General features: G+C 48.3%; 1 protein-coding gene across 7 annotated transcripts in view; it reads right to left on the bottom strand.

Moving 5' to 3' along the window:
• Window positions 1–26,260, bottom strand: part of GRAMD1A (GRAM domain containing 1A) — a 105,192-nt gene that overhangs the window by 13,982 nt on the left and 64,950 nt on the right. For all 7 annotated transcript variants that reach the window (XM_077336962.1, XM_077336963.1, XM_077336965.1 and 4 more), the window contains 5 exons: window positions 10,712–10,865; window positions 5,587–5,782; window positions 5,128–5,271; window positions 2,182–2,300; window positions 932–1,074 (listed from right to left, as the gene is read on the bottom strand). In XM_077336962.1, coding sequence (XP_077193077.1) covers window positions 932–1,074; window positions 2,182–2,300; window positions 5,128–5,271; window positions 5,587–5,782; window positions 10,712–10,865 — 756 coding nt within the window. The remainder of the gene's footprint in view (window positions 1–931; window positions 1,075–2,181; window positions 2,301–5,127; window positions 5,272–5,586; window positions 5,783–10,711; window positions 10,866–26,260) is intronic.

Below are 26,260 nucleotides of genomic sequence, written 5' to 3'. Positions count from 1 at the left end.
GGAGGGATTTGGGACGAAAACTGGGAGAAAAAGAAAATAATCTTTCAGGGCTTTTTCAATGGTAAAAAATTGAGAGGGGCTGCCCCTAAGGAACCCCAAATCAGTCCCGATTGCAAAAAAAAAAGGGGGGGGGCACTGAAATGCACTTCCTTCAATAGCCAGCAGATGGCACAAGACTTCCATTGCTAAGAATACTCTGCCTAGCAGAACAGTAGAACAGCAATCCCAACCAGGGCCTATTCTGCACGCAATAGATAATGCACTTTCAATGCACTTTAGAAGTAGGTTTTCCTGTTCTGCGCAGGACAATCCAGCTGCCAAAGCACACTGAAAGTGCATTATCCTATGTGTGCGGAATGGGCCCAGGAAAGACGTAAGACGGACTTAATTCGTTTAAACCCCTTGCTTTCTCCACAGTGCGGTGCCAAAGTGGTTTACATCAGTCTCCTCTCCGCCACTGCAGGCTCACTACAAACCTGTGAGGTAGGTTAGTCTGCGAGTGTGTGTCAGGGCTGGCTATCCAACCTTTTGTGGCAGAGCGGAGATTCGAACCTGGGTCTCCCAGTCTCACACAACCACTACACCACACCAGTATGAGCTAGAGTTCAGGGAAGATGTACTCTGCACTCAGTCTGGCCCTGCTGGTATTTTGCCAGGTTTTCTGCCTAACAGTATGGAAAAGAATGACTCTCAAGAAACTCAGAAAAGTTCACACCACAATAAGCCTGTTTAGTGTTTAAAGGGCTGCAGGTTCCTCTGGCTGCCAGAATCACAGAATTGGAAGGGACCTCCAGGGTCATCTAGTCCAACCCCCCCCAGCACAATGTTTTGCTTGTGGCTTTGTGTCCTAAGAGTAAAGGGGGTGCCTGCCTGTCCTCCGCTAGTACAGAGTGCTTTGGGGGCGTGGGGGGGTGAGAAGTGAGGGGCATACCTGAGCCGAGCCTTGCTCTTGGCCACCGCAGTGATGCAGTACCGATGCGCCGTGTAGAAGTAGTCCTGGTAAGGGATGCCCTGGGTTACCACTTCAGAGTCGACCACGCAGCTCCCGTTTTTGGAACTGGCCCGGAACAGCGTCTGACCGGCGAGGAAGAGGTAGCATTGGGCAGGAGGGGGTGGACAAGAATAAAAGAGAAGCATGAGTTCAGTGCATACATGCACCCGTCATGGTACATACATGCACACTGCTACACCTCCTTTCTTGCAAACCTTGAATCTGGAACCCTACATGGCAGGCGTGGCCAGACTGTGGCTCTCCAGATGCCCATGGACTACAACTCCCATGAACCCCTGCAACCTCCTTTCTTGCAAACCTTGAATCGGGAACTCTACATGGCAGGGGTGGCCAGACTGGGGCTCTCCAGATGTCCATGGACTACACTTCCCATGAACCCCTGCCAGCTACTAGATAAGAGTTGCCAGATTCTGGGCAGCTTCCAGAGTCTCCCCCAGGACCATGTTGATTTAATGTTGCATAGTTACTTTTTATACATTGTAGAATCACAGAATCATAGAGTTGGAACGTACCCACTGGGTCATCTAGTCCAACCCCCTGCAGAATGCAGGAAATTCACAACTACATCTTAGTGTATCTACCTACCGACCTATCTATATTTCACCATTCTGCTAATGCATGCTTATTCTGCTAGCCCGTGATCTCAATACATTACTGATTGATCGATACATGCTGCAAGTCAATGCCATATCCCACAAACCAACAAGGGATCTTCTGCACCGTTCAAGGTCAAACTACGAAGATCCATGAAGAGATCTCCCTGAAATGATTCTAATGGTTACAGAAGAACCATTCAGTACAGTTCAGCTCAATCAACTGTCCTAAGGAAAGAAAAAACAAAGCCCTGCTAGATCACAGTGGACTATCTAGTCCAGCAGTCTGTTTCATGGAGTGGCCAACTACTTGGCATGGATGGGCAACTTGGGCTTCCTCTGAGGTTGCCTCCTGTCACAGGTTGCAAAGGTTTTCCACTTCTGGATGCGAAGGTTCCCTTTAGTCACTGTGGCTAATATCCCCCAACTGACCCATCCTGCATGAATTTATCTAGTCCTTTTTTCAAGCCACATCTGCAGCCATCCCTAAAGTCATGGCCAAAGCAAAGCCCCCAACAGGCGCCCTCCCACATCTGTTCCTTCTCTTTTTCGAAAAGGCCCTTTCATGCCCCACACCTGCGTCTCCACCACGGTGGCAGCCTTGGGTCCCAGTGGGTTGCTGATGGGGATGGTGTAGGACATGACCCGGCTTTGGTGGCACTTGTTGTCACCGCTCCACGACGTCAGAGTCACGTCTGGGAAGAAAAGAGGACACATCCACCAAGAGATTCTCCATAAAGAGATTCCTTCCCTTCCCCCCTTTTATTCCCTTAAGAACTCACTGGTTTATAATCTAGAAAAATTGTCTGATGTGTTTTTCAGAGGCAAGGGGCAAAAAGGCCAAAATGAATGTTGCTACCGCCAAAGTAATCTTAGGATGGCTTTTGGAGTTTTTTCAGGTTATGGGGCCGTGTTCTGGTAGTTTTTGCTCCTAACGTTTCGCCAGCATCTGTGACCTAGACAACAGGCTTATATTGACTTGCTATTCCTTCCCGGTAAGAAACAAAGGAAATTTGGGGGTTCTTTTCAGGAGAAGCTCCAACAGCTATGCTGCAAATTAGGTGCCTCTATCTCAGGCCACTCCCCCACCAGGCCACTGAATAAACAGGCTAGATTTCCCACTGACTTTAAGAGATATAATAGAGCTGAAAATGATTTGGGAATCCCTAATCTTGCCAAGTCCAATATCAGGATTCAGATGATACCGAAAACATTCAGGCCAAATTGACTTGAATCCCTCCAAAAACTAATATTTTTCTTTTTCCACACCCCTATTAAAAAAGCTTCCTTGTATACTCATGGAGGGCAAAATATTTAATGTAGAAAGTAGAAAAGCTCTATCGTAGTAGGGAGTAGTTCAATAATGCAGTGGTCCCCAACCACTGGGCCGCGGCTCCCTCTCCTCACCCCACCCCCGCAGCGAGAAGCTCGCCAGGCCGCGAGCAAATCGGCCGCCGAAACGGCCAATTAGCTTGAGCCCGGCAAGCTTCTTGCTGTGGGAGGGTGGGGGAGAGGGAAGCGCAGCCACCGGCATGCCAGTGGTGCAAACGCGCATGCGCGGACCTGCCGTGGATGTGCATTTGCGCCTGGCAGGGCCACAAACACACACGTGCAGCAGTTTCACGCATGCACACGTGTACAGGGCCGCCGAACATGCATGTTTGCACCCCCGCAGGGAGTGCAAACGCGCATGCGCGAAACTGCCACAACTCGGAAAAGGTTGCCGACTGCTGCAATAATGCATATGTGGGGGTGAAGACTTAAGGAAAGAAATATCAAAAGACAGGGGTGATCATAAGAAGAGCCCTGCTGGATCAGACCTGTGGTCCATCTAGTCCAGCATCCTGCCTCACACAGTGGCCAACCAGTTCCTCTGGACTGCCAGCAACAGGGCAGAGAGGCCAAGGCCTTCCCCTGATATGGCGCCTGGCTCCGGGATTCAAAGAATTAGTGGCTATGAAAGGAGAAGTTCAATAGGCAAAGCTCCTCCTAGTAGAGCAAGTATCTAAGAAGAGCCCTGCTGGATCCAACCAGTGGTCCATTGAGTCCAGCATCTTGATTCACACAGTGGCCCATCAGTTCCTCCGGACAGCCAGCAACAGGGCAGAGAGGCCTGATGTGGCCTTCCCCTGATGTGGCCTCCTGGCTCTGGGATTCCGATGCTTAGTCCCTCTGAATGTGGAGGTTCCCCTCAGTCACCAAAGCCAGTACCTACTAACAGACTTGTGCTTTTTTGTGTGTGTTCCAAACTCGAATTCTGATTAGGGGTGTGCAATTCAGCCGCCGAAGCGACTGTTCACTCCCCGCGCAGCCAGTGCTGCGCCGGGGAGGGAGGCGCAGGCGTCAACTCACCGGCAGGCGCACACGTGCCAGCGCATGTGCACCCCCCAGCACGTTGACGCCCAAGCCTCCCCCCCCCTCCTGTAGCATGGTGCTGGCGGCGCAGTGAGCGAATGGCCACTTTGGCGGCTGAATCGCACACCCTAGTTCTGATTCGCAAACTTCCATTTCCTAATAGTTGCCTTTTCACCCGAGAAGCAGCTCCTGTTGTACCCATGCAGTGGCATCCCAGCCGGAGTCACTTTCCCATCGATAGCTTTCACCCATCCCTATCTGAAAGTGTCCCCTTGCAAGGCAGCTAATAAACCATCCTCCGCGAGAAATGCTTTGAATCCCAGATTAAAGGCAGAAAGCCGTGCTCTTGCTTCCATAGATACTTGACCGCCCTGCACCCATAGTACGACATCTGAGACACCACATGGACTCTCAGCAGTTTCCTTAGAAATTCAGCAAACAGCTAATTCAGGAGATGCTTTGCTTCTTATGCAACGCCAAGCACAGCAGTCTGTCTCAGTTTCTCTAGATAGCAAGGGGGGGGGGGAAGTGGGGGCGGTTTGACTAATTGATTCTTCTGGGGCTCATCCCAGCACGAGGCCACTTATCAAGAGACACCTGACCGCCATTAGGACGTAAAACCCAAGCGGTCACCCCCTCTGATGTATGAGCATCGCCACGATCCAGCAAAGACTCCTGAATAGTCCCACGGGCATTGCTGCCCTGCTAAGGAGGCAGAGCCAGCTAGCAAAGACCTGAGTAAACCACTGGGGAATTGAATGCTATTGTCCTCTATTACGACTCATGCTTGTTGGGCATGGGTGCATTTCACCTCCTGATTACACCTGCTTTGGTGATCCTGAGACCTTGAGCTTTACAGATCAAGGCGGGTTCTCAAAGAAATGTTGCAACCTATGGACTGTCATTAATTTATTCTGCTGAGTTTTTACATCTTTATTTTTAAAAGAATCGCTCCTTCTAGTGCTGTTAAAGCAGTGGCCTTCCGGATTCCCAGACCTAGGGCCTACGGAGCAGCACAGCTCAGACAGGAAGTTGCGTGACTCAAGGGTCATGTGACAGGAAGTGGGAAAGCCAACCTCATCTCTACCGAGGCAGCTCGACGGGAGCTTTTGATCGGACCACCCCGCCTGAGGATAGGGCTTCCGGGTTGCCCTAGTTCCCCATTACCTGTGAACTTGCGCTGGTCAAAGAAGTTATGCATGAACTGGGAATCGCTGAATAGCATCTGCTGTAGACGTTCTGCTCCCATGTGGTAAACGGCGTTGATGAGAAGCCGCCCCGGCAGGTCCGAGAAGAAGGCGTCCAACTCAGCTTGGGGGAGGAGAGACAGAGAGAATGAAAGACCAGGGGTATGAAAGACCAGGACAATGAAAGACCAGAATGAAAGACAAGGGGTAGTCAAACAGTGGCCCTCCAGATGTCCATGGACTACAATTCCCAGGAGCCCCTGCCAGCATCCGCTGGCAGGGGTTCCTGGAAATTGTAGTCCATGGACATCTGGAGGGCCACTGTTTGACTACCCCTGCTGCTGACAAATGTCTAGATCGTGGGAGGGGGGGGGGATCAGGTAAGTGGGTTGGGGCTGGGTGAGGGAGGGAGGGAGGGAGGGAAGGAGGCTGCTCTCACCTTCATCCTGTGTGGAAGAGGAGGAATTGCTCATGTCAGTAGGGAGCTCCTCGCTGAGAACCGACTCCCCCTCCAGGGGGGTTGCGGGCGGCCCTTGGGGGACATCCTCTCGGAGGGGTTCCGTCGTTGAGGTCACTGTGTGGCTAGACGAGGCATCGACCTGACTGTCCGTGTTTTCTTCCGGGTCCTCGGCCAGCTTGAACGGACAATGAACGGGCAGCGTCATTACAAGTCGGGGCGAAGAATGACTTCTGACCTTCAGGGAAACATCTGCTCAAAGTTTTCTTCCCCCAAAGGTTTTGGCAGCAATTATTCTGGGCATGTTGGGAGAGTTCAGGAGTCAGCATCGAGTTTCAGAAGAGCATGTAGTGCTGAACCCCAGCAGACAATGTTCTGAGCAAAAGCTAAGCCTTCAGTAGCTTTTTCTGACAAACATGATCTGCATTCTTCATGCAGAATAAGACTATAGCTGAGAGGGGTGGTCCTAGACAAAATATATCTCAGAAGGTGGGCTCCAAAAAGAAACACTTTAGAAACACTGGTTGGGGCTACACCAAACAGTTCTCTTGGCCGCCCAGCAAAACTTTAGGATTTGTTTTTAGACAAGAGTATATATACAGTGAGAGCCTCTTGTGGCGCAGAGTGGTAAGGCAGCAGACATGTAGTCTGAAAGCTCTGCCCATGAAGCTGGGAGTTCAATCCCAGCAGCCAGCTCAAGGTTGACTCAGCCTTCCATCCTTCCGAGGTCGGTAAAATGAGTACCCAGCTTGCTTGCTGGGGGGTAAACGGTAATGACTGGGGAAGGCGCTGGCAAACCACCCCGTATTGAGTCTGCCATGAAAACGCTACAGGGCGTGACCTCAAAGGGATACCTTTACCTTTACCTTTTTATATATACAGTATATATTGACCACTGAGGAAGACCCCTGTGGGTCGAAACACGTTTGGTCTGTTCTTCATGTGCAATTCGATATGCATTGTTTTTTACTTTGTTTTTAATGTATTATTATTGGTGCACTTTAATAAATATCTTTAAATAGGACAGGGTCCTATTAAATAAAAGAGTAAGGCCACCTGGGGAGGAGTTAGGGCGGGCCTGTCCAGGATAAAAACTCAGAGGCGAAGCAGCTCCTGATTGGGCCCTCCGAGTGTCCATCCAGGGCCAAGCAGCCAATGGGGAGGCGCGCAAACTGCCTTCCTATTGGCCCCTCACCAGGACAGACAAAAATTCCATTCACCCAGCCCAGTCTGGCTGCCAGTCTGCTCCTGACCACCAAAGGGAGAGGAGGTCAGTAAGGCTGCCAAGGGGGATGAGAACAAAGGCTTTTCGCCCCAAAGCTGTCCTAACTGTCAAGTCCAACTGCAAATTGCCTCAGAACCCTGACAGAGCTGGCAGGAGGCTGCAGAGTGCTCCCCCTCCCCCCACACCTTCAGGCCTGCTGCGAAGGAGCCTCTGACAGGCCCTGACTGAGGGAAGGAGGCCTTTCCAAGAGCAATGCAGGGGAGCCTGAGGGCCTTCCTTTTGAAAGGGGGGGGGACTTTCCCCTTCTGCCAAACAGTTGCCTGACAGGGAGGCCACAGAAAAGCCCCTTCTCATTTAAAATACTGCTCTGCCCGGAGGTTAGACACAGCCAAGCCATGTGTCTTTCTTCTTTGCAACTCTCTGCAGATTTGAGGCCACCGCACAGCGTTATTCTGCAGAGGAAGCTGGCTCTTTTGTCTCCTGTTTCATCTGCACAACAACCCTGTGCAGTAGGCCTCAAGTCTTTCAATTCAACAACAACCTGTGTGTGAAGCCTTAACTGTTTCTTCTCTACCACAACCCTGTCCAAAGTAGCCCTTTCTGCCTGGGGAGCTGATCTTTATACTGTGCAGGTGAGCTGTAATTCCAGGAGCTCTCCAGGCCACACCTGTATGTTGACTACCCCTGGGTTGGAAATATTCCTGGAGGTTTGGAGGTGGGACTTCAAAATCGTACAATGCCTCAGAGTCCAGCCTTCAAATGAGCCATTTTTGCCTGCAGTTGGTAGGGAGTGGTGCAGGAATGTCCCTCCTGGACTATGGGTTATGGCCAGCCCTTATCAGCAACTGTTTGTATTCTGGGGCACAGACAGGCAGACCAGCATCAGTCCTGTGAGTCTGGAAAGTGCAGGAAGATCTAAATAAATATTTACAGCCTGAAACTAAATAGACAACAAGTAAATGTCTGGAGACACGTAGTAACTGAAATAGTAACTGGCAAATAACTTTGGCCTGGCAAATAAAAAAACAGTATTAAAAACCTTACTAAGGTCAAGACTGCTGTGCACAGAGAGTCTTCCTCTTAGGGTTGCCAGCTTCCCTGTGAGGCTCGCTACCCCACCTCCCTCATGGGGAGTCTGCTATGGGGAGAGAAGGGGAAGATGATTGGAAAATGCTTTGAGACACCTGAGGCCTGCTGGGTCACTGCAGCCCATTCCCAGTTCTCTCAGATCTCTCACAACCCTACATACCTCACAGGTTGACTATTGTGGAGAGACAAATGGAAAAGGTGTTTGTAAACCGCTTTGAGACTCCTTTGGGTAGTAAGCAATAGGGTACAAAAATCCGTTCTTCTAAGGAGCAACCATGAAAGAAGCATGTGGGCACATAACATTTTACCAACAGTGAAATATATGGGAGACAGAAGGAACTGGGTGGACACATAGGGCGGCAACCCTATGTGTTTTAGGGCAGAGGGGCATTTCGGTGAATGTGGCCTAATTCACACAAGAAGGGAAATGACGCAGAACTGGGGGGAATTGGTTGCCATGTAATCTTCCCCTAAGAAGAGTCTCCAGTCTGATTTTCCCTTCACATATCTGAGGACATGGCTCTGGAAAGCTCATCTGTAACCACTATGCCAAAATTCCCAAAGGTCAGTCCTCTCCCACAATCAACAAACATTCCACACCACAGGTTCTTAACACCCATCTCTCAACACCCATGGCCTCATTTGCCACCATGCCACCACAACCTTCCACACAACACACATGACAACCCCATGCCCTTACAGACTGGACAACTCCTCCCCTTCCTCTTCCCACTGCCAAACTCTAGCGCCCCCTAGTTTGCAATAATTTTTAAATATCTTTAAACCGCCCCGCGGCGCCGCGGCACCGCAGACTAAATAAAGCAGTAAGGGCCCCGAAGGCGGGCCCTGTCCGGGATGAGGAAGGGTGCCGATAGGCCCCTTCCACTGGACTGACTAGCGGAGGGCCCAATCGGGAGGCGCAAAGCGCCTCCCGATTGGCCCCTTCGCTGGTCAGTCCACCCCCAATCTGCCAATCAGCAGCTGCACACAGCGCGGCTGCTGATTGGCTGCTTGCCCGGCCAACAATCAATTGGGAGGTGCGAAGCGCCTCCCAACCCGCCCCACCCCCCACCAGAGCTTTCCTTAGCTCTGATGGCCATTACTTTGCTAACCGCCGAGAGCGAAGGTAGGCTCCCTGGACCTCGCCCTGACAACAGCTCCCCAGACCCCAGGGAGCCCACTGGCTGGCTCGCTGAGCCGCCCAGCGCCCTCCCCAGGGCCTGGGGAGTGTTTCCTGACCTCGCACGCCGCCTTAAAACGCTCCCCAAGCCCCAGGGAAGGCGATCCACGGCTCCCCCCCCCGGGGATTGGGGAGCGTTTTAAAACCTCCATGCCGCCTTAAAACGCTCCCCAAGCCCCGGGGCCTGGGGAGCGTTTTGCTACATGGGGGGGGGAAGCAAACCGTCCCCTAGGGCCCGCTGTATTTTTTTGACAGGGGGCTCTACTGCTAGTTGTTTTAACATTGTTTTGCAGCTCAGCTTCTGGGAGAGTTTGGGAGTCGGTATCTGGCTTCAGAAGGACATGCAGTGCTGAAGCTCAAACAGACAATGTTCTGAGCAAAAACTATGCCTTCAAAGCGACTGACATGAAGAGGCCCTCCTGCTCACTGACATGCAGAAGCAGTTAGTATGTGACGGGACCTGATCGATAGACCACCTGTGATCATACAGTGGAAGTGTGGAGGGGAACGTGCTGTCAGGGACCCTCTTGCTAGATGCCCACCATCTCAGCTGTGGGCTTTTCCCTTTCTCCCTTGTTTCTACAGGTGTTAGGGATGGGTGAGCCCTTGGTAGGAACCTTAAAGGTTGAGCAGCAGCAGCAGCAGAATATATTAAATATTAAAATACAAGTATTTTTTTCAATTCAAGTGCACATATAACATTTTAAAACATCAACATTGGTCACGCACTACTGCATAATTCGAAACCGTATTGACACAGGGATGAATGAAAAAACAAATGTCTTTCAACCTGACTTGGGGTCTTCTTCAGTGGTCTAATATTTAAATGCATTCATGTGATGCGATAATGAGAACTATAAGGTGGTAAAAAATATGAATGAAGAGACTCCCACACTTATAAGAGCCAGTTTGGTGTAGTGGTTAGGAGCGCAGACTTTTAATCTGGCGAGCCGGGTTTGATTCCCCGCTCCCCCACATGCAGCCAGCTGGGTGGCCTTGGGCTTGCCATAACACAGATAAAGCTGCTCTGACCGAGCAGGAATATCAGGGCTCTCTCAGCCTCACCCACCGCTTTGAGCCTCCTTCGGGTAGAGAAAAGCGGCATATAAGAACCAACTCTTCTTCAGTAATCTCAGGGCTCTCTCAGCCTCACCCACCTCACAGGGTGTCTGTTGTACGGAGAGAAAAAGGAAGGCAACTGAAAGCCGCTTTGAGACTTCTTCGGGTAGAGAAAAGCAGCATATAAGAACCAACTCTTCTTCTTCAGTAATATCAGAGCTCTCTCAGCCTCACCTCCCTCACAGGGTGTCTGTTGTGGGGAGAGGAAAGGGAAGGCGATTGTAAGCCGCTTTGAGACTCCTTCGGGTAGAGAAAAGCAGCATATAAGAACCAACTCTTCTTCTTCAGTAATATCAGGGCTCTCTCAGCCTCACCTCCCTCACAGGGTGTCTGTTGTGGGGAGAGGAAAGGGAAGGCGATTGTAAGCCGCTTTGAGACTCCTTCGGGTAGAGAAAAGCGACATATAAGAACCAGCTCTTCTTCTACTGTAACATGATGGTGGCGGACTTGGGGACGGTGATTGGGACCCCACTGCCACCTCACGTGGTTCTCACCGAGGTGGTCCCGTCGCTACTGCTGGCCAGTGAGTTGATGCTCTGACTAGCGTCCCTTTTGTCCAGTAGGGGGCTGGCATCCAGCCTGAGCTCTGCGCTGCAGCGAGAAGCCAAGTCACTGAGATCTATGACATCCACAATCTCCTTGGGGCTTCTGTCGGAAGCAAGAGCAGGGAAGGGAGGAGGGCAGAGGAGGGAAAGGGATGGGAATCATTATATATAATAATGATATATAATACAAATACATTTATATTTTTAACCTGCCATCCCATGTAACTCAGGGCAGGTAACAACATTTGAAAAGTACATACAATTTTCAAGTTAAAAACATGAAATTTGTGAATGCCCCCAGCTGAAATCCTCCAGACGGGGGTGTGTAATAAAGGAGTTGGCCTTCTAGTTCTCGTCATCTCCTAGTGGTGAGGCCAGCCTTTTGGATGGATGTTATTTCATTTTAGGCCGTGACCTGATGGAATCGCTCCAGTCTTACAGGCCCTACAGAACTGGTTTAGGTTCCACAGGGCCCTGCTCTCTCCCAGGAGTGCTTTCCACCAGGCTGGGGCCAGGGTCGAAAAGGTCCTGGCCAAGGAAAAGCTGGGTGGTCAGAGTTGAAATGAAAAATGGACAGAACAGGCCCACACCTAAACACCAGGTTTCATGGAGAATGGAGTCTCCAACACCCCAATGCAGTTTCCCCTTTGTGGATCCATGCATAAAAACAAGGGGTAGGTTGCTGGACAGGATACGCTGATCTGGCAGTGTGGTCTAGAGCAGTGGTCCTCAACCTTTTTATCACCGGGGACCAGTCAACGCTTGACAATTTTACTGAGGCCCGGAGGGGGGGTAGTCTTTTGCCCAGTGACGTCACCGCCACCTGAGCCCCTGCTCCACTTGCTTTCCCGCCAGTGCCCCTGACTTCCTGCCACCCGCTGGGGGGTGCTGCTTTGGAGAGCACCAAAGGTGAGCTGGTGGCATAGTGGCAGGGCAGCCCCCAAGGCAGCAGCCACGGAGGAGGGCAAGGAGGAGCAACGGCCCAGTACCGACTGATCCACGGACCGGTACCGGTCCCCGGACTGGGGGTTGGGGACCACTGGTCTAGAGGTTAAAGTGTTAGACTAGTATCATGAAGACCCAGGTCTGCCATGGAAGTTTGCTGGTGATCTCAGGCCAGAAGTACCCTTTCAGCCACATCGACCTCCCAAGATACCTCCCAAGGTTATTGTCAGGATACAATGGAGGATAGGAATGCTATACACTAGAGAGAAAGGTCAGGTATAAATTAAGAAACAAAGTGTTATTGTACTGCTGGCCTGCCTGAGGGGGTCAGGAAAGCACCCGTGATACTGTCATACTGCAAACTACGCAAAACATACCTGTTGGAGGAGACATATATATTAAGTAATAGATCTAATAAGATAGTCCTGGAAGATACCTTATTAAAAGGACAGTGAATTATATTATTAAGTGAACAATGGACTGTACTAATGAATATTATCTGTCTACTGTATGTATCTTCCGCCATCCATCCCATCACTTTCTACTTGTGTGATACCCTTACTGAATTGCTTAACATAACAGCTCCAATATTTATGCTCTGCTTCGGAATTATGTCTCTGTGTTAGCTATCCTTTCTCTGTCTCTATTAAAAGCAAAGATTTTTGGGGTGAGTAGGTCCATTGAATTGATAGATTCAATATAGTTATTTGATGTTGTAGAGACAAAAGAGTACAATGAGTATATTGAAGCATTAGATCTGGTGTTCATTTATGTCAGAGGTGTGTTTTTAATCACATGTTTAATAGAAGCAACACTAAAACTTTATTACAGATATTGTAAATATTCATAACTTCAGGGAGATCAGTCACTCTCTTGATCTTCTTCACCTTCACCTTGACTTTCACCTTCACCTTCATCATCCCCCACTCCATGTTAGGTAATGAAGTACATAAGTAAATCCACGCACGAGGATGAGGCAGAAGAATGCCAAGATGGTACATGGGACTGTACTATTTCAAACTGCAGGGGAAGATTCAGGAGCCCCATGTATTGCAGCTCTCTCCCTTATCTTCAAAACTCCCTGCATTCAGAAAAACAGCCCAACCATAGAACCGTTCTCCATGTTGGGCAAATTTTCTATTTGCACGGAGGTCTCACAACAAAGAAACATTCAAACCTGGAACCCACCATTTGCAGTTTGAAGTGGCACAGTCCATTCCTCCACCTCAGGGTTCTACCTCATTGTCACCTCGTTCTTTCATGTCTCTTCCCCCACAGTATCCTGGAGTGGATATAAGCCTTAATGAATGATGCAGAAGTCAGGAGCATTCTTATTAGATAAGAGCCCACAGGGAAGGGCAATATAAACATTTTAATATTAACAAATCTATAAATAATGAATGACTGCTCTTTCTACAGATGGAAACATGACTGCAGATTTTCAGTCAAACCCAATCAAAACACTTTATGTCATAGCTGTGTTTTTAATCACATGTTTAATAGAAGCATCACAAAAACTTTATTACAGATTATTGTAAATATTCATAATGAGAGAGATCAGTCACTCTGATGGTGGTTCAGGAGCAGGTCCTGGTGCTGCTGGGGGTGGTGGTTCAAAAGCGGGAGGTGGTGGTGGTGGAGGAGGAGGAGGAAGAGGAGCAGGAGGAGGAGCAAGTTCTGCTGAGGATGGAGGTGGAGTAACAAGGGGAATCAGTTGTTCCAGCATTGGTTCAGATAATATTTTCTGGGCTCTCGTAATACTGGGCTCTCGTAATGGTGGTGTTCCCATGCTCCAAGTGGTCATATCCACTATTTCAAAGGATTCTTCATTATGCACTTTGAACAGTGTGTTATTCTGTAGTTCATCCGGATTGGAATAAATATATTTGAGCCAAAAAGGCGTATCCCTCAATGGAGAGGGTGTTCTGGGAATCTCTTCATCTGGCAGCGTTTTCTTTTCTTTGCCCAGAAAGCTTTTCTCCTTGGCTGTAGAACGCTGAGACCAGGCAACAATTAAGCAGAGAACAACAATAATAATCAGAATGCCGATGGTCACTGAAAAAGCCAAGCGCAGCTTGTTGCCATATCCATTGGCTGGAATTCCCTCATTTGTTAACCTTCCTGAAGGCTTCTCCCGTTTTGGTGTGCTTCCTGTGGTCGTATCAGCCGCATCCAAGGAGGGGAAAAAATTCCATAGGGAGGAGGTTTCCTTGACGTGTTTGCTGAAGAGTTTGATGAGGTCTGTTTTAGTGATGAGCTTTGCACAAGCCGCCCGGAGTGTGGGAGACGTGCAATCAATTTTCAGGATGCGGATCATGCGAGAGATAAGTTTCCTGACTGGGGTATTTGGGAGGAGGTCAGTCAACTTCTTGTTTACCTGATTTACCAAGGCTTCACCCTCACCCTGAATGATGGAATCTTGATGCGGCAAGAAGCCCGAAGGGGGAGAAGCAGAAGTCTCCTGAGGGGAGGGCTCATTCAATGAGGGTTTTGCGTCACCTGCCGAGATTTCTCCTGCAACGTGCGGAGTTCCCTGCAGGAGGGTTTTCAGCAGCTCTTCTTTCGTGGATATCTGTGACCCAAGTACCTTGTTTAGCAGTAGCACAGAGTCTTCTCCATTAGGGAGGTTAGTCAAGCCGTCACTGTCCACTTCCATGGAGCCTTTGGGCTCTAGAACTTTCGTCTGAGAGTCCCATAAGAGGCACCAGGAACATACAAACAAAGAGGTTAGCATAAGCCACGTCAACATGGTGTATGCCACCGAGCAGGTCTTTGCAGACTGCACAGCAACCACTGTGGGCAAGCTTTATGCATGTCTTTAGACGGTTGTGACATCATTCAGCAGGATACTCCGCATTATAGCCTAACCATCCCTATGGCAACGATGAAGGCTTTGCTTGAAAGGCAAGGACCGATGGGCTTGAGACAGTGAAAGCAGCTCGGTATTGGCTGAAGGTGGCAGAATCATAGAATCATGGCGCTGAAAAGGTTCTCCAGGGTCCCCTAGTCCAATCCCCTGCACAGACATAGCTACCTTGGCTCCCACAGGGATCCCAATTCCATGCCCAGATGACACATCTTTTCAAATGTTTTAAATTTACTATCACAATAGTACAATACTAACGTTGTTCAATACTAGCTAACACAGCAACGCAAAGCAGAGTTACACCCTCTTAAGTCCTTTCAGCCTCATTCAGAATAATGCTGTCCTGTAAGTCCCTCTAGCCTCAGCCATGCTGATTATCTGCCTGGACAGGATACGCTGATCTGGCAGTGTGGTCTAGAGCAGTGGTCCTCAACCTTTTTATCACCGGGGACCAGTCAACGCTTAACAATTTTACTGAGGCCCGGGGGGGGTAGTCTTTTGCCCAGGGACGTCACCGCCACCTTAGCCCCTGCTCCACTTGCTTTCCCGCCAGTGCCCCTGACTTCCTGCCACCCGCTGGGGGGTGCTGCTTTGGAGAGCACCAAAGGTGAGCTGGTGGCATAGTGGCAGGGCAGCCCCCAAAGCAGCAGCCACGGAGGAGGGCAAGGAGGAGCCGCGGCCCAGTACCGACTGATCCACGGACTGGTACCGGTCCCCGGACCGGGGGTTGGGGACCACTAGTCTAGAGGTTAAAGTGTTAGACTAGTATCATGAAGACCCAGGTCTGCCATGGAAGTTTGCTGGTGATCTCAGGCCAGAAGTACCCTTTCAGCCACATCGACCTCCCAAGGTAGCTCCCAAGGTTATTGTCAGGATACAATGGAGGATAGGAATGCTATACACTAGAGAGAAAGGTCAGGTATAAATTAAGAAACAAAGTGTTATTGTACTGCTGGCCTGCCTGAGGGGGTCAGGAAAGCTCCCGTGATACTGTCATACTGCAAACTACGCAAAACATACATGTTGGAGGAGACATATATATGAAGTAATAGATTTAAATAAGATGGTCCAGGAAGATACCTTATTAAAAGGACAGTGAATTATATTATTAAGTGAACAATCGACTGTACTACTGAATATTATCTGTCTACTGTATGTATTGAGCCTCTTGTGGTGCTGAGCCTCTTGTGGCGCAGAGTGGTAAGGCAGCCGCCTGAAAGCTTTGCCCATGAGGCTGGGAGTTCGATCCCAGCAGCCGGCTCAAGGTCGACTCAGCCTTCCATCCTTCCGAGGTCGGTAAAATGAGTACCCAGCTTGCTTGCTGGGGGGTAAACGGTAATGACTGGGGAAGGCACTGGCAAACCACCCCGTATTGAGTCTGCCATGAAAACGCTAGAGGGCGTCACCCCAAGGGTCAGACATCACTCGGTGCTTGCACAGGGGATACCTTTACCTTTACCTTTACTGTATGTATCTTCCGGCATCCATCGCAGCAGTTTCTACTTGTGTGATACCATTACTGAATTGCTTAACATAACAGCTCCAATATTTATGCTCTGCTTCGGAATTATGTCTCTGTGTTAGCTATCCTTTCTCTGTCTCTATTAAAAGCAAAGATTTTTGGGGTGAGTAGGTCCATTGAATTGATAGATTCAATATAGTTATTTGATGTTGTAGAGACAAAAGGGTACTATGAGTATATTGAAGCATTAGATCTGGTGTTCATTTATGTCAGAGGTGTGTTTTTAATCTCATGTTTAATAGAAACAACACTAAAACTTTATTACAGATATTGTAAATATTCATAACTTCAGGGAGATCAGTCACTCTCTTGATCTTCTTCACCTTCACCTTGACTTTCACCTTCACCTTCATCATCCCCCACTCCATGTTAGGTAATGAAGTACATAAGTAAATCCACGCACGAGGATGAGGCAGAAGAATGCCAAGATGGTACATGGGACTGTACTATTTCAAATTGCAGGGGAAGATTCAGGAGCCCCATGTATTGCAGCTCTCTCCCTTATCTTCAAAACTCCCTGCATTCAGAAAAACAGCCCAACCATAGAACCGTTCTCCTTGTTGGCCAAATTTTCTACTTGCACGGAGGTCTCCCAGCAAAGAAACATTCAAACCTGGAACCCACCACTTGCAGTTTGAAGTGGCACAGTCCATTACTCCACCTCAGGGTTCTACCTCATTGTCACCTCGTTCTTTCATGTCTCTTCCCCACAGCATCCTGGAGTGGATACAAGCCTCAGTGAATGACGCAGAAGTCAGGAGCATTCTTATTAGATAAGAGCCCACAGGGAAGGGCAATATAAACATTTTAATATTAACAAATCTATAAATAATGAATGACTGCTCTTTCTACAGATGGAAACATGACTGCAGATTTTCAGTCAAACCCAATCAAAACACTTTATGTCATAGCTGTGTTTTTAATCACATGTTTAATAGAAGCATCACAAAAACTTTATTACAGATTATTGTAAATATTCATAATGAGAGAGATCAGTCACTCTGATGGTGGTTCAGGAGCAGGTCCTGGTGCTGCTGGGGGTGGTGGTTCAAAAGCGGGAGGTGGTGGAGGAGGAGGAGGAGGAAGAGGAGCAGGAGGAGGAGCAAGTTCTGCTGAGGATGGAGGTGGAGTAACAAGGGGAATCAGTTGTTCCAGCATTGGTTCAGATAATATTTTCTGGGCTCTCGTAATACTGGGCTCTCGTAATGGTGGTGTTCCCATGCTCCAAGTGGTCATATCCACTATTTCAAAGGATTCTTCATTATGCACTTTGAACAGTGTGTTATTCTGTAGTTCATCCGGATTGGAATAAATATATTTGAGCCAAAAAGGCGTATCCCTCAATGGAGAGGGTGTTCTGGGAATCTCTTCATCTGGCAGCGTTTTCTTTTCTTTGCCCAGAAAGCTTTTCTCCTTGGCTGTAGAACGCTGAGACCAGGCAACAATTAAGCAGAGAACAACAATAATAATCAGAATGCCGATGGTCACTGAAAAAGCCAAGCGCAGCTTGTTGCCATATCCATTGGCTGGAATTCCCTCATTTGTTAACCTTCCTGAAGGCTTCTCCCGTTTTGGTGTGCTTCCTGTGGTCGTATCAGCCGCATCCAAGGAGGGAAGAAAATTCCATAGGGAGGAGGTTTCCTTGACGTGTTTGCTGAAGAGTTTGATGAGGTCTGTTTTAGTGATGAGCTTTGCACAAGCCGCCCGGAGTGTGGGAGACGTGCAATCAATTTTCAGGATGCGGATCATGCGAGAGATCAGTTTCCTGACTGGGGTATTTGGGAGGAGGTCAGTCAACTTCTTGTTTACCTGATTTTCTAAGGCTTCACCCTCACCCTGAATGATGGAATCTTGATGCGGCAAGAAGCCCGAAGGGGGAGAAGCAGAAGTCTCCTGAGGGGAGGGCTCATTCAATGAGGGTTTTGCGTCACCTGCCGAGATTTCTCCTGCAACGTGCGGAGTTCCCTGCAGGAGGGTTTTCAGCAGCTCTTCTTTCGTGGATATCTGTGACCCAAGTACCTTGTTTAGCAGTAGCACAGAGTCTTCTCCATTAGGGAGGTTAGTCAAGCCGTCACTGTCCACTTCCATGGAGCCTTTGGGCTCTAGAACTTTCGTCTGAGAGTCCCATAAGAGGCACCAGGAACATGCAAACAAAGAGGTTAGCATAAGCCACGTCAACATGGTGTATGCCACCGAGCAGGTCTTTGCAGACTGCACAGCAACCACTGTGGGCAAGCTTTATGCATGTCTTTAGACGGTTGTGACATCATTCAGCAGGATACTCCGCATTATAGCCTAACCATCCCTATGGCAACGATGAAGGCTTTGCTTGAAAGGCAAGGACTGATGGGCTTGAGACACTTAAAGCAGCTCGGTTTTGGCTGAAGGTGGCAGAATCATAGAATCATGGCGCTGAAAAGGTTCTCCAGGGTCCCCTAGTCCAATCCCCTGCACAGACATAGCTACCTTGGCTCCCACAGGGATCCCAATTCCATGCCCAGATGACACATCTTTTCAAATGTTTTAAATTTACTATCACAATAGTACAATACAAACGTCGTTCAATACTAGCTAACACAGCAACGCAAAGCAGAGTTACACCCTCTTAAGTCCTTTCAGCCTCATTCAGAATAATTCTGTCCTGTAAGTCCCTCTAGCCTCAGCCATGCTGATTATCTGCCTGGACAGGATACGCTGATCTGGCAGTGTGGTCTAGAGCAGTGGTCCTCAACCTTTTTATCACCGGGGACCAGTCAACCCTTGACAATTTTACTGAGGCCCGGGGGGGGGGGTAGTCTTTTGCCCAGGGACGTCACCGCCACCTGAGCCCCTGCTCCACTTGCTTTCCCGCCAGTGCCCCTGACTTCCTGCCACCCGCTGGGGGGTGCTGCTTTGGAGAGCACCAAAGGTGAGCTGGTGGCATAGTGGCAGGGCAGCCTCCAAAGCAGCAGCCACGGAGGAGGGCAAGGAGGAGCCGCGGCCCAGTACCGACTGATCCACGGACTGGTACCGGTCCCCGGACCGGGGGTTGGGGACCACTAGTCTAGAGGTTAAAGTGTTAGACTAGTATCATGAAGACCCAGGTCTGCCATGGAAGTTTGCTGGTGATCTCAGGCCAGAAGTACCCTTTCAGCCACATCGACCTCCCAAGGTAGCTCCCAAGGTTATTGTCAGGATACAATGGAGGATAGGAATGCTATACACTAGAGAGAAAGGTCAGGTATAAATTAAGAAACAAAGTGTTATTGTACTGCTGGCCTGCCTGAGGGGGTCAGGAAGGCTCCCGTGATACTGTCATACTGCAAACTACACAAAACATACCTGTTGGAGGAGACATATATATGAAGTAATAGATCTAATAAGATGGTCCAGGAAGATACCTTATTAAAAGGACAGTGAATTATATTATTAAGTGGACAATGGACTGTACTACTGAATATTATCTGTCTACTGTATGTATCTTCCGCCATCCATCCCATCACTTTCTACTTGTGTGATACCCTTACTGAATTGCTTAACATAACAGCTCCAATATTTATGCTCTGCTTCGGAATTATGTCTCTGTGTTAGCTATCCTTTCTCTGTCTCTATTAAAAGCAAAGATTTTTGGGTGAGTAGGTCCATTGAATTGATAGATTCAATATAGTTATTTGATGTTGTAGAGACAAAAGAGTACAATGAGTATATTGAAGCATTAGATCTGGTGTTCATTTATGTCAGAGGTGTGTTTTTAATCTCATGTTTAATAGAAACAACACTAAAACTTTATTACAGATATTGTAAATATTCATAACTTCAGGGAGATCAGTCACTCTCTTGATCTTCTTCACCTTCACCTTGACTTTCACCTTCACCTTCATCATCCCCCACTCCATGTTAGGTAATGAAGTACATAAGTAAATCCACGCACGAGGATGAGGCAGAAGAATGCCAAGATGGTACATGGGACTGTACTATTTCAAACTGCAGGGGAAGGTTCAGGAGCCCCATGTATTGCAGCTCTCTCCCTTATCTTCAAAACTCCCTGCATTCAGAAAAACAGCCCAACCATAGAACCGTTCTCCATGTTGGGCAAATTTTCTATTTGCACGGAGGTCTCACAACAAAGAAACATTCAAACCTGGAACCCACCATTTGCAGTTTGAAGTGGCACAGTCCATTCCTCCACCTCAGGGTTCTACCTCATTGTCACCTCGTTCTTTCATGTCTCTTCCCCACAGCATCCTGGAGTGGATACAAGCCTCAGTGAATGACGCAGAAGTCAGGAGCATTCTTATTAGATAAGAGCCCACAGGGAAGGGCAATATAAACATTTTAATATTAACAAATCTATAAATAATGAATGACTGCTCTTTCTACAGATGGAAACATGACTGCAGATTTTCAGTCAAACCCAATCAAAACACTTTATGTCATAGCTGTGTTTTTAATCACATGTTTAATAGAAGCATCACAAAAACTTTATTACAGATTATTGTAAATATTCATAATGAGAGAGATCAGTCACTCTGATGGTGGTTCAGGAGCAGGTCCTGGTGCTGCTGGGGGTGGTGGTTCAAAAGCGGGAGGTGGTGGTGGTGGAGGAGGAGGAGGAAGAGGAGCAGGAGGAGGAGCAAGTTCTGCTGAGGATGGAGGTGGAGTAACAAGGGGAATCAGTTGTTCCAGCATTGGTTCAGATACTATTTTCTGGGCTCTCGTAATACTGGGCTCTCGTAATGGTGGTGTTCCCATGCTCCAAGTTGTCATATCCACTATTTCAAAGGATTCTTCACTATGCACTTTGAACAGTGTGTTATTCTGTAGGTCATCGGGATTGGAAAAAATATATTTGAGCCAAAAAGGCGTATCCCTCAATGGAGAGGGTGTTCTGGGAATCTCTTCATCTGGCAGCGTTTTCTTTTCTTTGCCCAGAAAGCTTTTCTCCTTGGCTGTACAACGCTGAGACCAGACAACAATTAAGCAGAGAACAACAATAATAATCAGAATGCCGATGGTCACTGAAAAAGCCAAGAACAGCTTGTTGCCATATCCATTGGCTGGAATTCCCTCATTTGTTAACCTTCCTGAAGGCTTCTCCCGTTTTGGTGTGCTTCCTGTGGTCGTATCAGCCGCATCCAAGGAGGGAAGAAAATTCCATAGGGAGGAGGTTTCCTTGACGTTTTTGCTAAAGAGTTTGATGAGGTCTGTTTTAGTGAGGAGTTTTGTACAAGCCGTCCGGAGTGTGGGAGACGTGCAATCAATTTTCAGGATGCGGATCATGCGAGAGATCAGTTTCCTGACTGGGGTATTTGGGAGGAGGTCAGTCAACTTCTTGTTTACCTGATTTACCAAGGCTTCACCCTCACCCTGAATGATGGAATCTTGATGCGGCAAGAAGCCCGAAGGGGGAGAAGCAGAAGTCTCCTGAGGGGAGGGCTCATTCAATGAGAGTTTTCCGTCACCTGCCGAGATTTCTCCTGCAACGTGTGGAGTTCCCTGCAGGAGGGTTTTCAGCAGCTCTTCTTTCGTGGATATCTGTGACCCAAGTACCTTGTTTAGCAGTAGCACAGAGTCTTCTCCATTAGGGAGGTTAGTCAAGCCGTCACTGTCCACTTCCATGGAGCCTTTGGGCTCTAGAACTTTCGTCTGAGAGTCCCATAAGAGGCACCAGGAACATACAAACAAAGAGGTTAGCATAAGCCACGTCAACATGGTGTATGCCACCGAGCAGGTCTTTGCAGACTGCACAGCAACCACTGTGGGCAAGCTTTATGCATGTCTTTAGACGGTTGTGACATCATTCAGCAGGATACTCCGCATTATAGCCTAACCATCCCTATGGCAACGATGAAGGCTTTGCTTGAAAGGCAAGGACTGATGGGCTTGAGACACTGAAAGCAGCTCGGTATTGGCTGAAGGTGGCAGAATCATAGAATCATGGCGCTGAAAAGGTTCTCCAGGGTCACCTAGTCCAATCCCCTGCACAGACAGAGCTACCTTGGCTCCCACAGGAATCCCAATTCCATGCCCAGATGACACATCTTTTCAAATGTTTTAAATTTACTATCACAATAGTACAATACTAACGTTGTTCAATACTAGCTAACACAGCAACGCAAAGCAGAGTTACACCCTCTTAAGTCCTTTCAGCCTCATTCAGAATAATGCTGTCCTGTAAGTCCCTCTAGCCTCAGCCATGCTGATTATCTGCCTGGACAGGATACGCTGATCTGGCAGTGTGGTCTAGAGCAGTGGTCCTCAACCTTTTTATCACCGGGGACCAGTCAACGCTAAACAATTTTACTGAGGCCCGGGGGGGGGGTAGTCTTTTGCCCAGGGACGTCACCGCCACCTGAGCCCCTGCTCCACTTGCTTTCCCGCCAGTGCCCCTGACTTCCTGCCACCCGCTGGGGGGTGCTGCTTTGGAGAGCACCAAAGGTGAGCTGGTGGCATAGTGGCAGGGCAGCCCCCAAAGCAGCAGCCACGGAGGAGGGCAAGGAGGAGCCGCGGCCCAGTACCGACTGATCCACGGACTGGTACCGGTCCCCGGACCGGGGGTTGGGGACCACTAGTCTAGAGGTTAAAGTGTTAGACTAGTATCATGAAGACCCAGGTCTGCCATGGAAGTTTGCTGGTGATCTCAGGCCAGAAGTACCCTTTCAGCCACATCGACCTCCCAAGGTAGCTCCCAAGGTTATTGTCAGGATACAATGGAGGATAGGAATGCTATACACTAGAGAGAAAGGTCAGGTATAAATTAAGAAACAAAGTGTTATTGTACTGCTGGCCTGCCTGAGGGGGTCAGGAAAGCTCCCGTGATACTGTCATACTGCAAACTACGCAAAACATACATGTTGGAGGAGACATATATATGAAGTAATAGATTTAAATAAGATGGTCCAGGAAGATACCTTATTAAAAGGACAGTGAATTATATTATTAAGTGAACAATGGACTGTACTACTGAATATTATCTGTCTACTGTATGTATTGAGCCTCTTGTGGTGCTGAGCCTCTTGTGGCGCAGAGTGGTAAGGCAGCCGCCTGAAAGCTTTGCCCATGAGGCTGGGAGTTCGATCCCAGCAGCCGGCTCAAGGTCGACTCAGCCTTCCATCCTTCCGAGGTCGGTAAAATGAGTACCCAGCTTGCTTGCTGGGGGGTAAACGGTAATGACTGGGGAAGGCACTGGCAAACCACCCCGTATTGAGTCTGCCATGAAAACGCTAGAGGGCCCCCAAGGGTCAGACATCACTCGGTGCTTGCACAGGGGATACCTTTACCTTTACTGTATGTATCTTCCGGCATCCATCGCAGCAGTTTCTACTTGTGTGATACCATTACTGAATTGCTTAACATAACAGCTCCAATATTTATGCTCTGCTTCGGAATTATGTCTCTGTGTTAGCTATCCTTTCTCTGTCTCTATTAAAAGCAAAGATTTTTGGGGTGAGTAGGTCCATTGAATTGATAGATTCAATATAGTTATTTGATGTTGAAGAGACAAAAGGGTACTATGAGTATATTGAAGCATTAGATCTGGTGTTCATTTATCTCAGAGGTGTGTTTTTAATCTCATGTTTAATAGAAACAACACTAAAACTTTATTACAGATATTGTAAATATTCATAACTTAAGGGAGATCAGTCACTCTCTTGATCTTCTTCACCTTCACCTTGACTTTCACCTTCACCTTCATCATCCCCCACTCCATGTTAGGTAATGAAGTACATAAGTAAATCCACGCACGAGGATGAGGCAGAAGAATGCCAAGATGGTACATGGGACTGTACTATTTCAAACTGCAGGGGAAGGTTCAGGAGCCCCATGTATTGCAGCTCTCTCCCTTATCTTCAAAACTCCCTGCATTCAGAAAAACAGCCCAACCATAGAACCGTTCTCCTTGTTGGCCAAATTTTCTACTTGCACGGAGGTCTCCCAGCAAAGAAACATTCAAACCTGGAACCCACCATTTGCAGTTTGAAGTGGCACAGTCTATTCCTCCACCTCAGGGTTCTACCTCATTGTCACCTCATTCTTTCATGTCTCATCCCCACAGCATCCTGGAGTGGATACAAGCCTCAGTGAATGACGCAGAAGTCAGGAGCATTCTCATTAGATAAGAGCCCACAGGGAAGGGCAATATAAACATTTTAATATTAACAAATCTATAAATAATGAATGACTGCTCTTTCTACAGATGGAAACATGACTGCAGATTTTCAGTCAAACCCAATCAAAACACTTTATGTCATAGCTGTGTTTTTAATCACGTTTAATAGAAGCATCACAAAAACTTTATTACAGATTATTGTAAATATTCATAATGAGAGAGATCAGTCACTCTGATGGTGGTTCAGGAGCAGGTCCTGGTGCTGCTGGGGGTGGTGGTTCAAAAGCGGGAGGTGGTGGTGGTGGTGGAGGAGGAGGAGGAAGAGGAGCAGGAGGAGGAGCAAGTTCTGCTGAGGATGGAGGTGGAGTAACAAGGGGAATCAGTTGTTCCAGCATTGGTTCAGATACTATTTTCTGGGCTCTCGTAATACTGGGCTCTCGTAATGGTGGTGTTCCCATGCTCCAAGTTGTCATATCCACTATTTCAAAGGATTCTTCACTATGCACTTTGAACAGTGTGTTATTCTGTAGGTCATCGGGATTGGAAAAAATATATTTGAGCCAAAAAGGCGTATCCCTCAATGGAGAGGGTGTTCTGGGAATCTCTTCATCTGGCAGCGTTTTCTTTTCTTTGCCCAGAAAGCTTTTCTCCTTGGCTGTAGAACGCTGAGACCAGGCAACAATTAAGCAGAGAACAACAATAATAATCAGAATGCCAATGGTCACTGAAAAAGCCAAGCGCAGCTTGTTGCCATATCCATTGGCTGGAATTCCCTCATTTGTTAACCTTCCTGAAGGCTTCTCCCGTTTTGGTGTGCTTCCTGTGGTCGTATCAGCCGCATCCAAGGAGGGAAGAAAATTCCATAGGGAGGAGGTTTCCTTGACGTTTTTGCTAAAGAGTTTGATGAGGTCTGTTTTAGTGAGGAGTTTTGCACAAGCCGTCCGGAGTGTGGGAGACGTGCAATCAATTTTCAGGATGCGGATCATGCGAGAGATCAGTTTCCTGACTGGGGTATTTGGGAGGAGGTCAGTCAACTTCTTGTTTACCTGATTTACCAAGGCTTCACCCTCACCCTGAATGATGGAATCTTGATGCGGCAAGAAGCCCGAAGGGGGAGAAGCAGAAGTCTCCTGAGGGGAGGGCTCATTCAATGAGAGTTTTCCGTCACCTGCCGAGATTTCTCCTGCAACGTGTGGAGTTCCCTGCAGGAGGGTTTTCATCAGCTCTTCTTTCGTGGATATCTGTGACCCAAGTACCTTGTTTAGCAGTAGCACAGAGTCTTCTCCATTAGGGAGGTTAGTCAAGCCGTCACTGTCCACTTCCATGGAGCCTTTGGGCTCTAGAACTTTCGTCTGAGAGTCCCATAAGAGGCACCAGGAACATACAAACAAAGAGGTTAGCATAAGCCACGTCAACATGGTGTATGCCACCGAGCAGGTCTTTGCAGACTGCACAGCAACCACTGTGGGCAAGCTTTATGCATGTCTTTAGACGGTTGTGACATCATTCAGCAGGATACTCCGCATTATAGCCTAACCATCCCTATGGCAACGATGAAGGCTTTGCTTGAAAGGCAAGGACTGATGGGCTTGAGACACTGAAAGCAGCTCGGTATTGGCTGAAGGTTGCAGAATCATAGAATCATGGCGCTGAAAAGGTTCTCCAGGGTCACCTAGTCCAATCCCCTGCACAGACAGAGCTACCTTGGCTCCCACAGGAATCCCAATTCCATGCCCAGATGACACATCTTTTCAAATGTTTTAAATTTACTATCACAATAGTACAATACTAACGTTGTTCAATACTAGCTAACACAGCAACGCAAAGCAGAGTTACACCCTCTTAAGTCCTTTCAGCCTCATTCAGAATAATGCTGTCCTGTAAGTCCCTCTAGCCTCAGCCATGCTGATTATCTGCCTGGACAGGATACGCTGATCTGGCAGTGTGGTCTAGAGCAGTGGTCCTCAACCTTTTTATCACCGGGGACCAGTCAACGCTAAACAATTTTACTGAGGCCCGGGGGGGGGGGTAGTCTTTTGCCCAGGGACGTCACCGCCACCTGAGCCCCTGCTCCAC

Source organism: Paroedura picta, chromosome 5, assembly GCF_049243985.1.
Source record: "Paroedura picta isolate Pp20150507F chromosome 5, Ppicta_v3.0, whole genome shotgun sequence".
Lineage (NCBI taxonomy): Eukaryota > Metazoa > Chordata > Lepidosauria > Squamata > Gekkonidae > Paroedura > Paroedura picta.
Note: the sequence above shows the minus strand (reverse complement) of the source record. Positions and strands in the feature narration are given on the sequence as shown.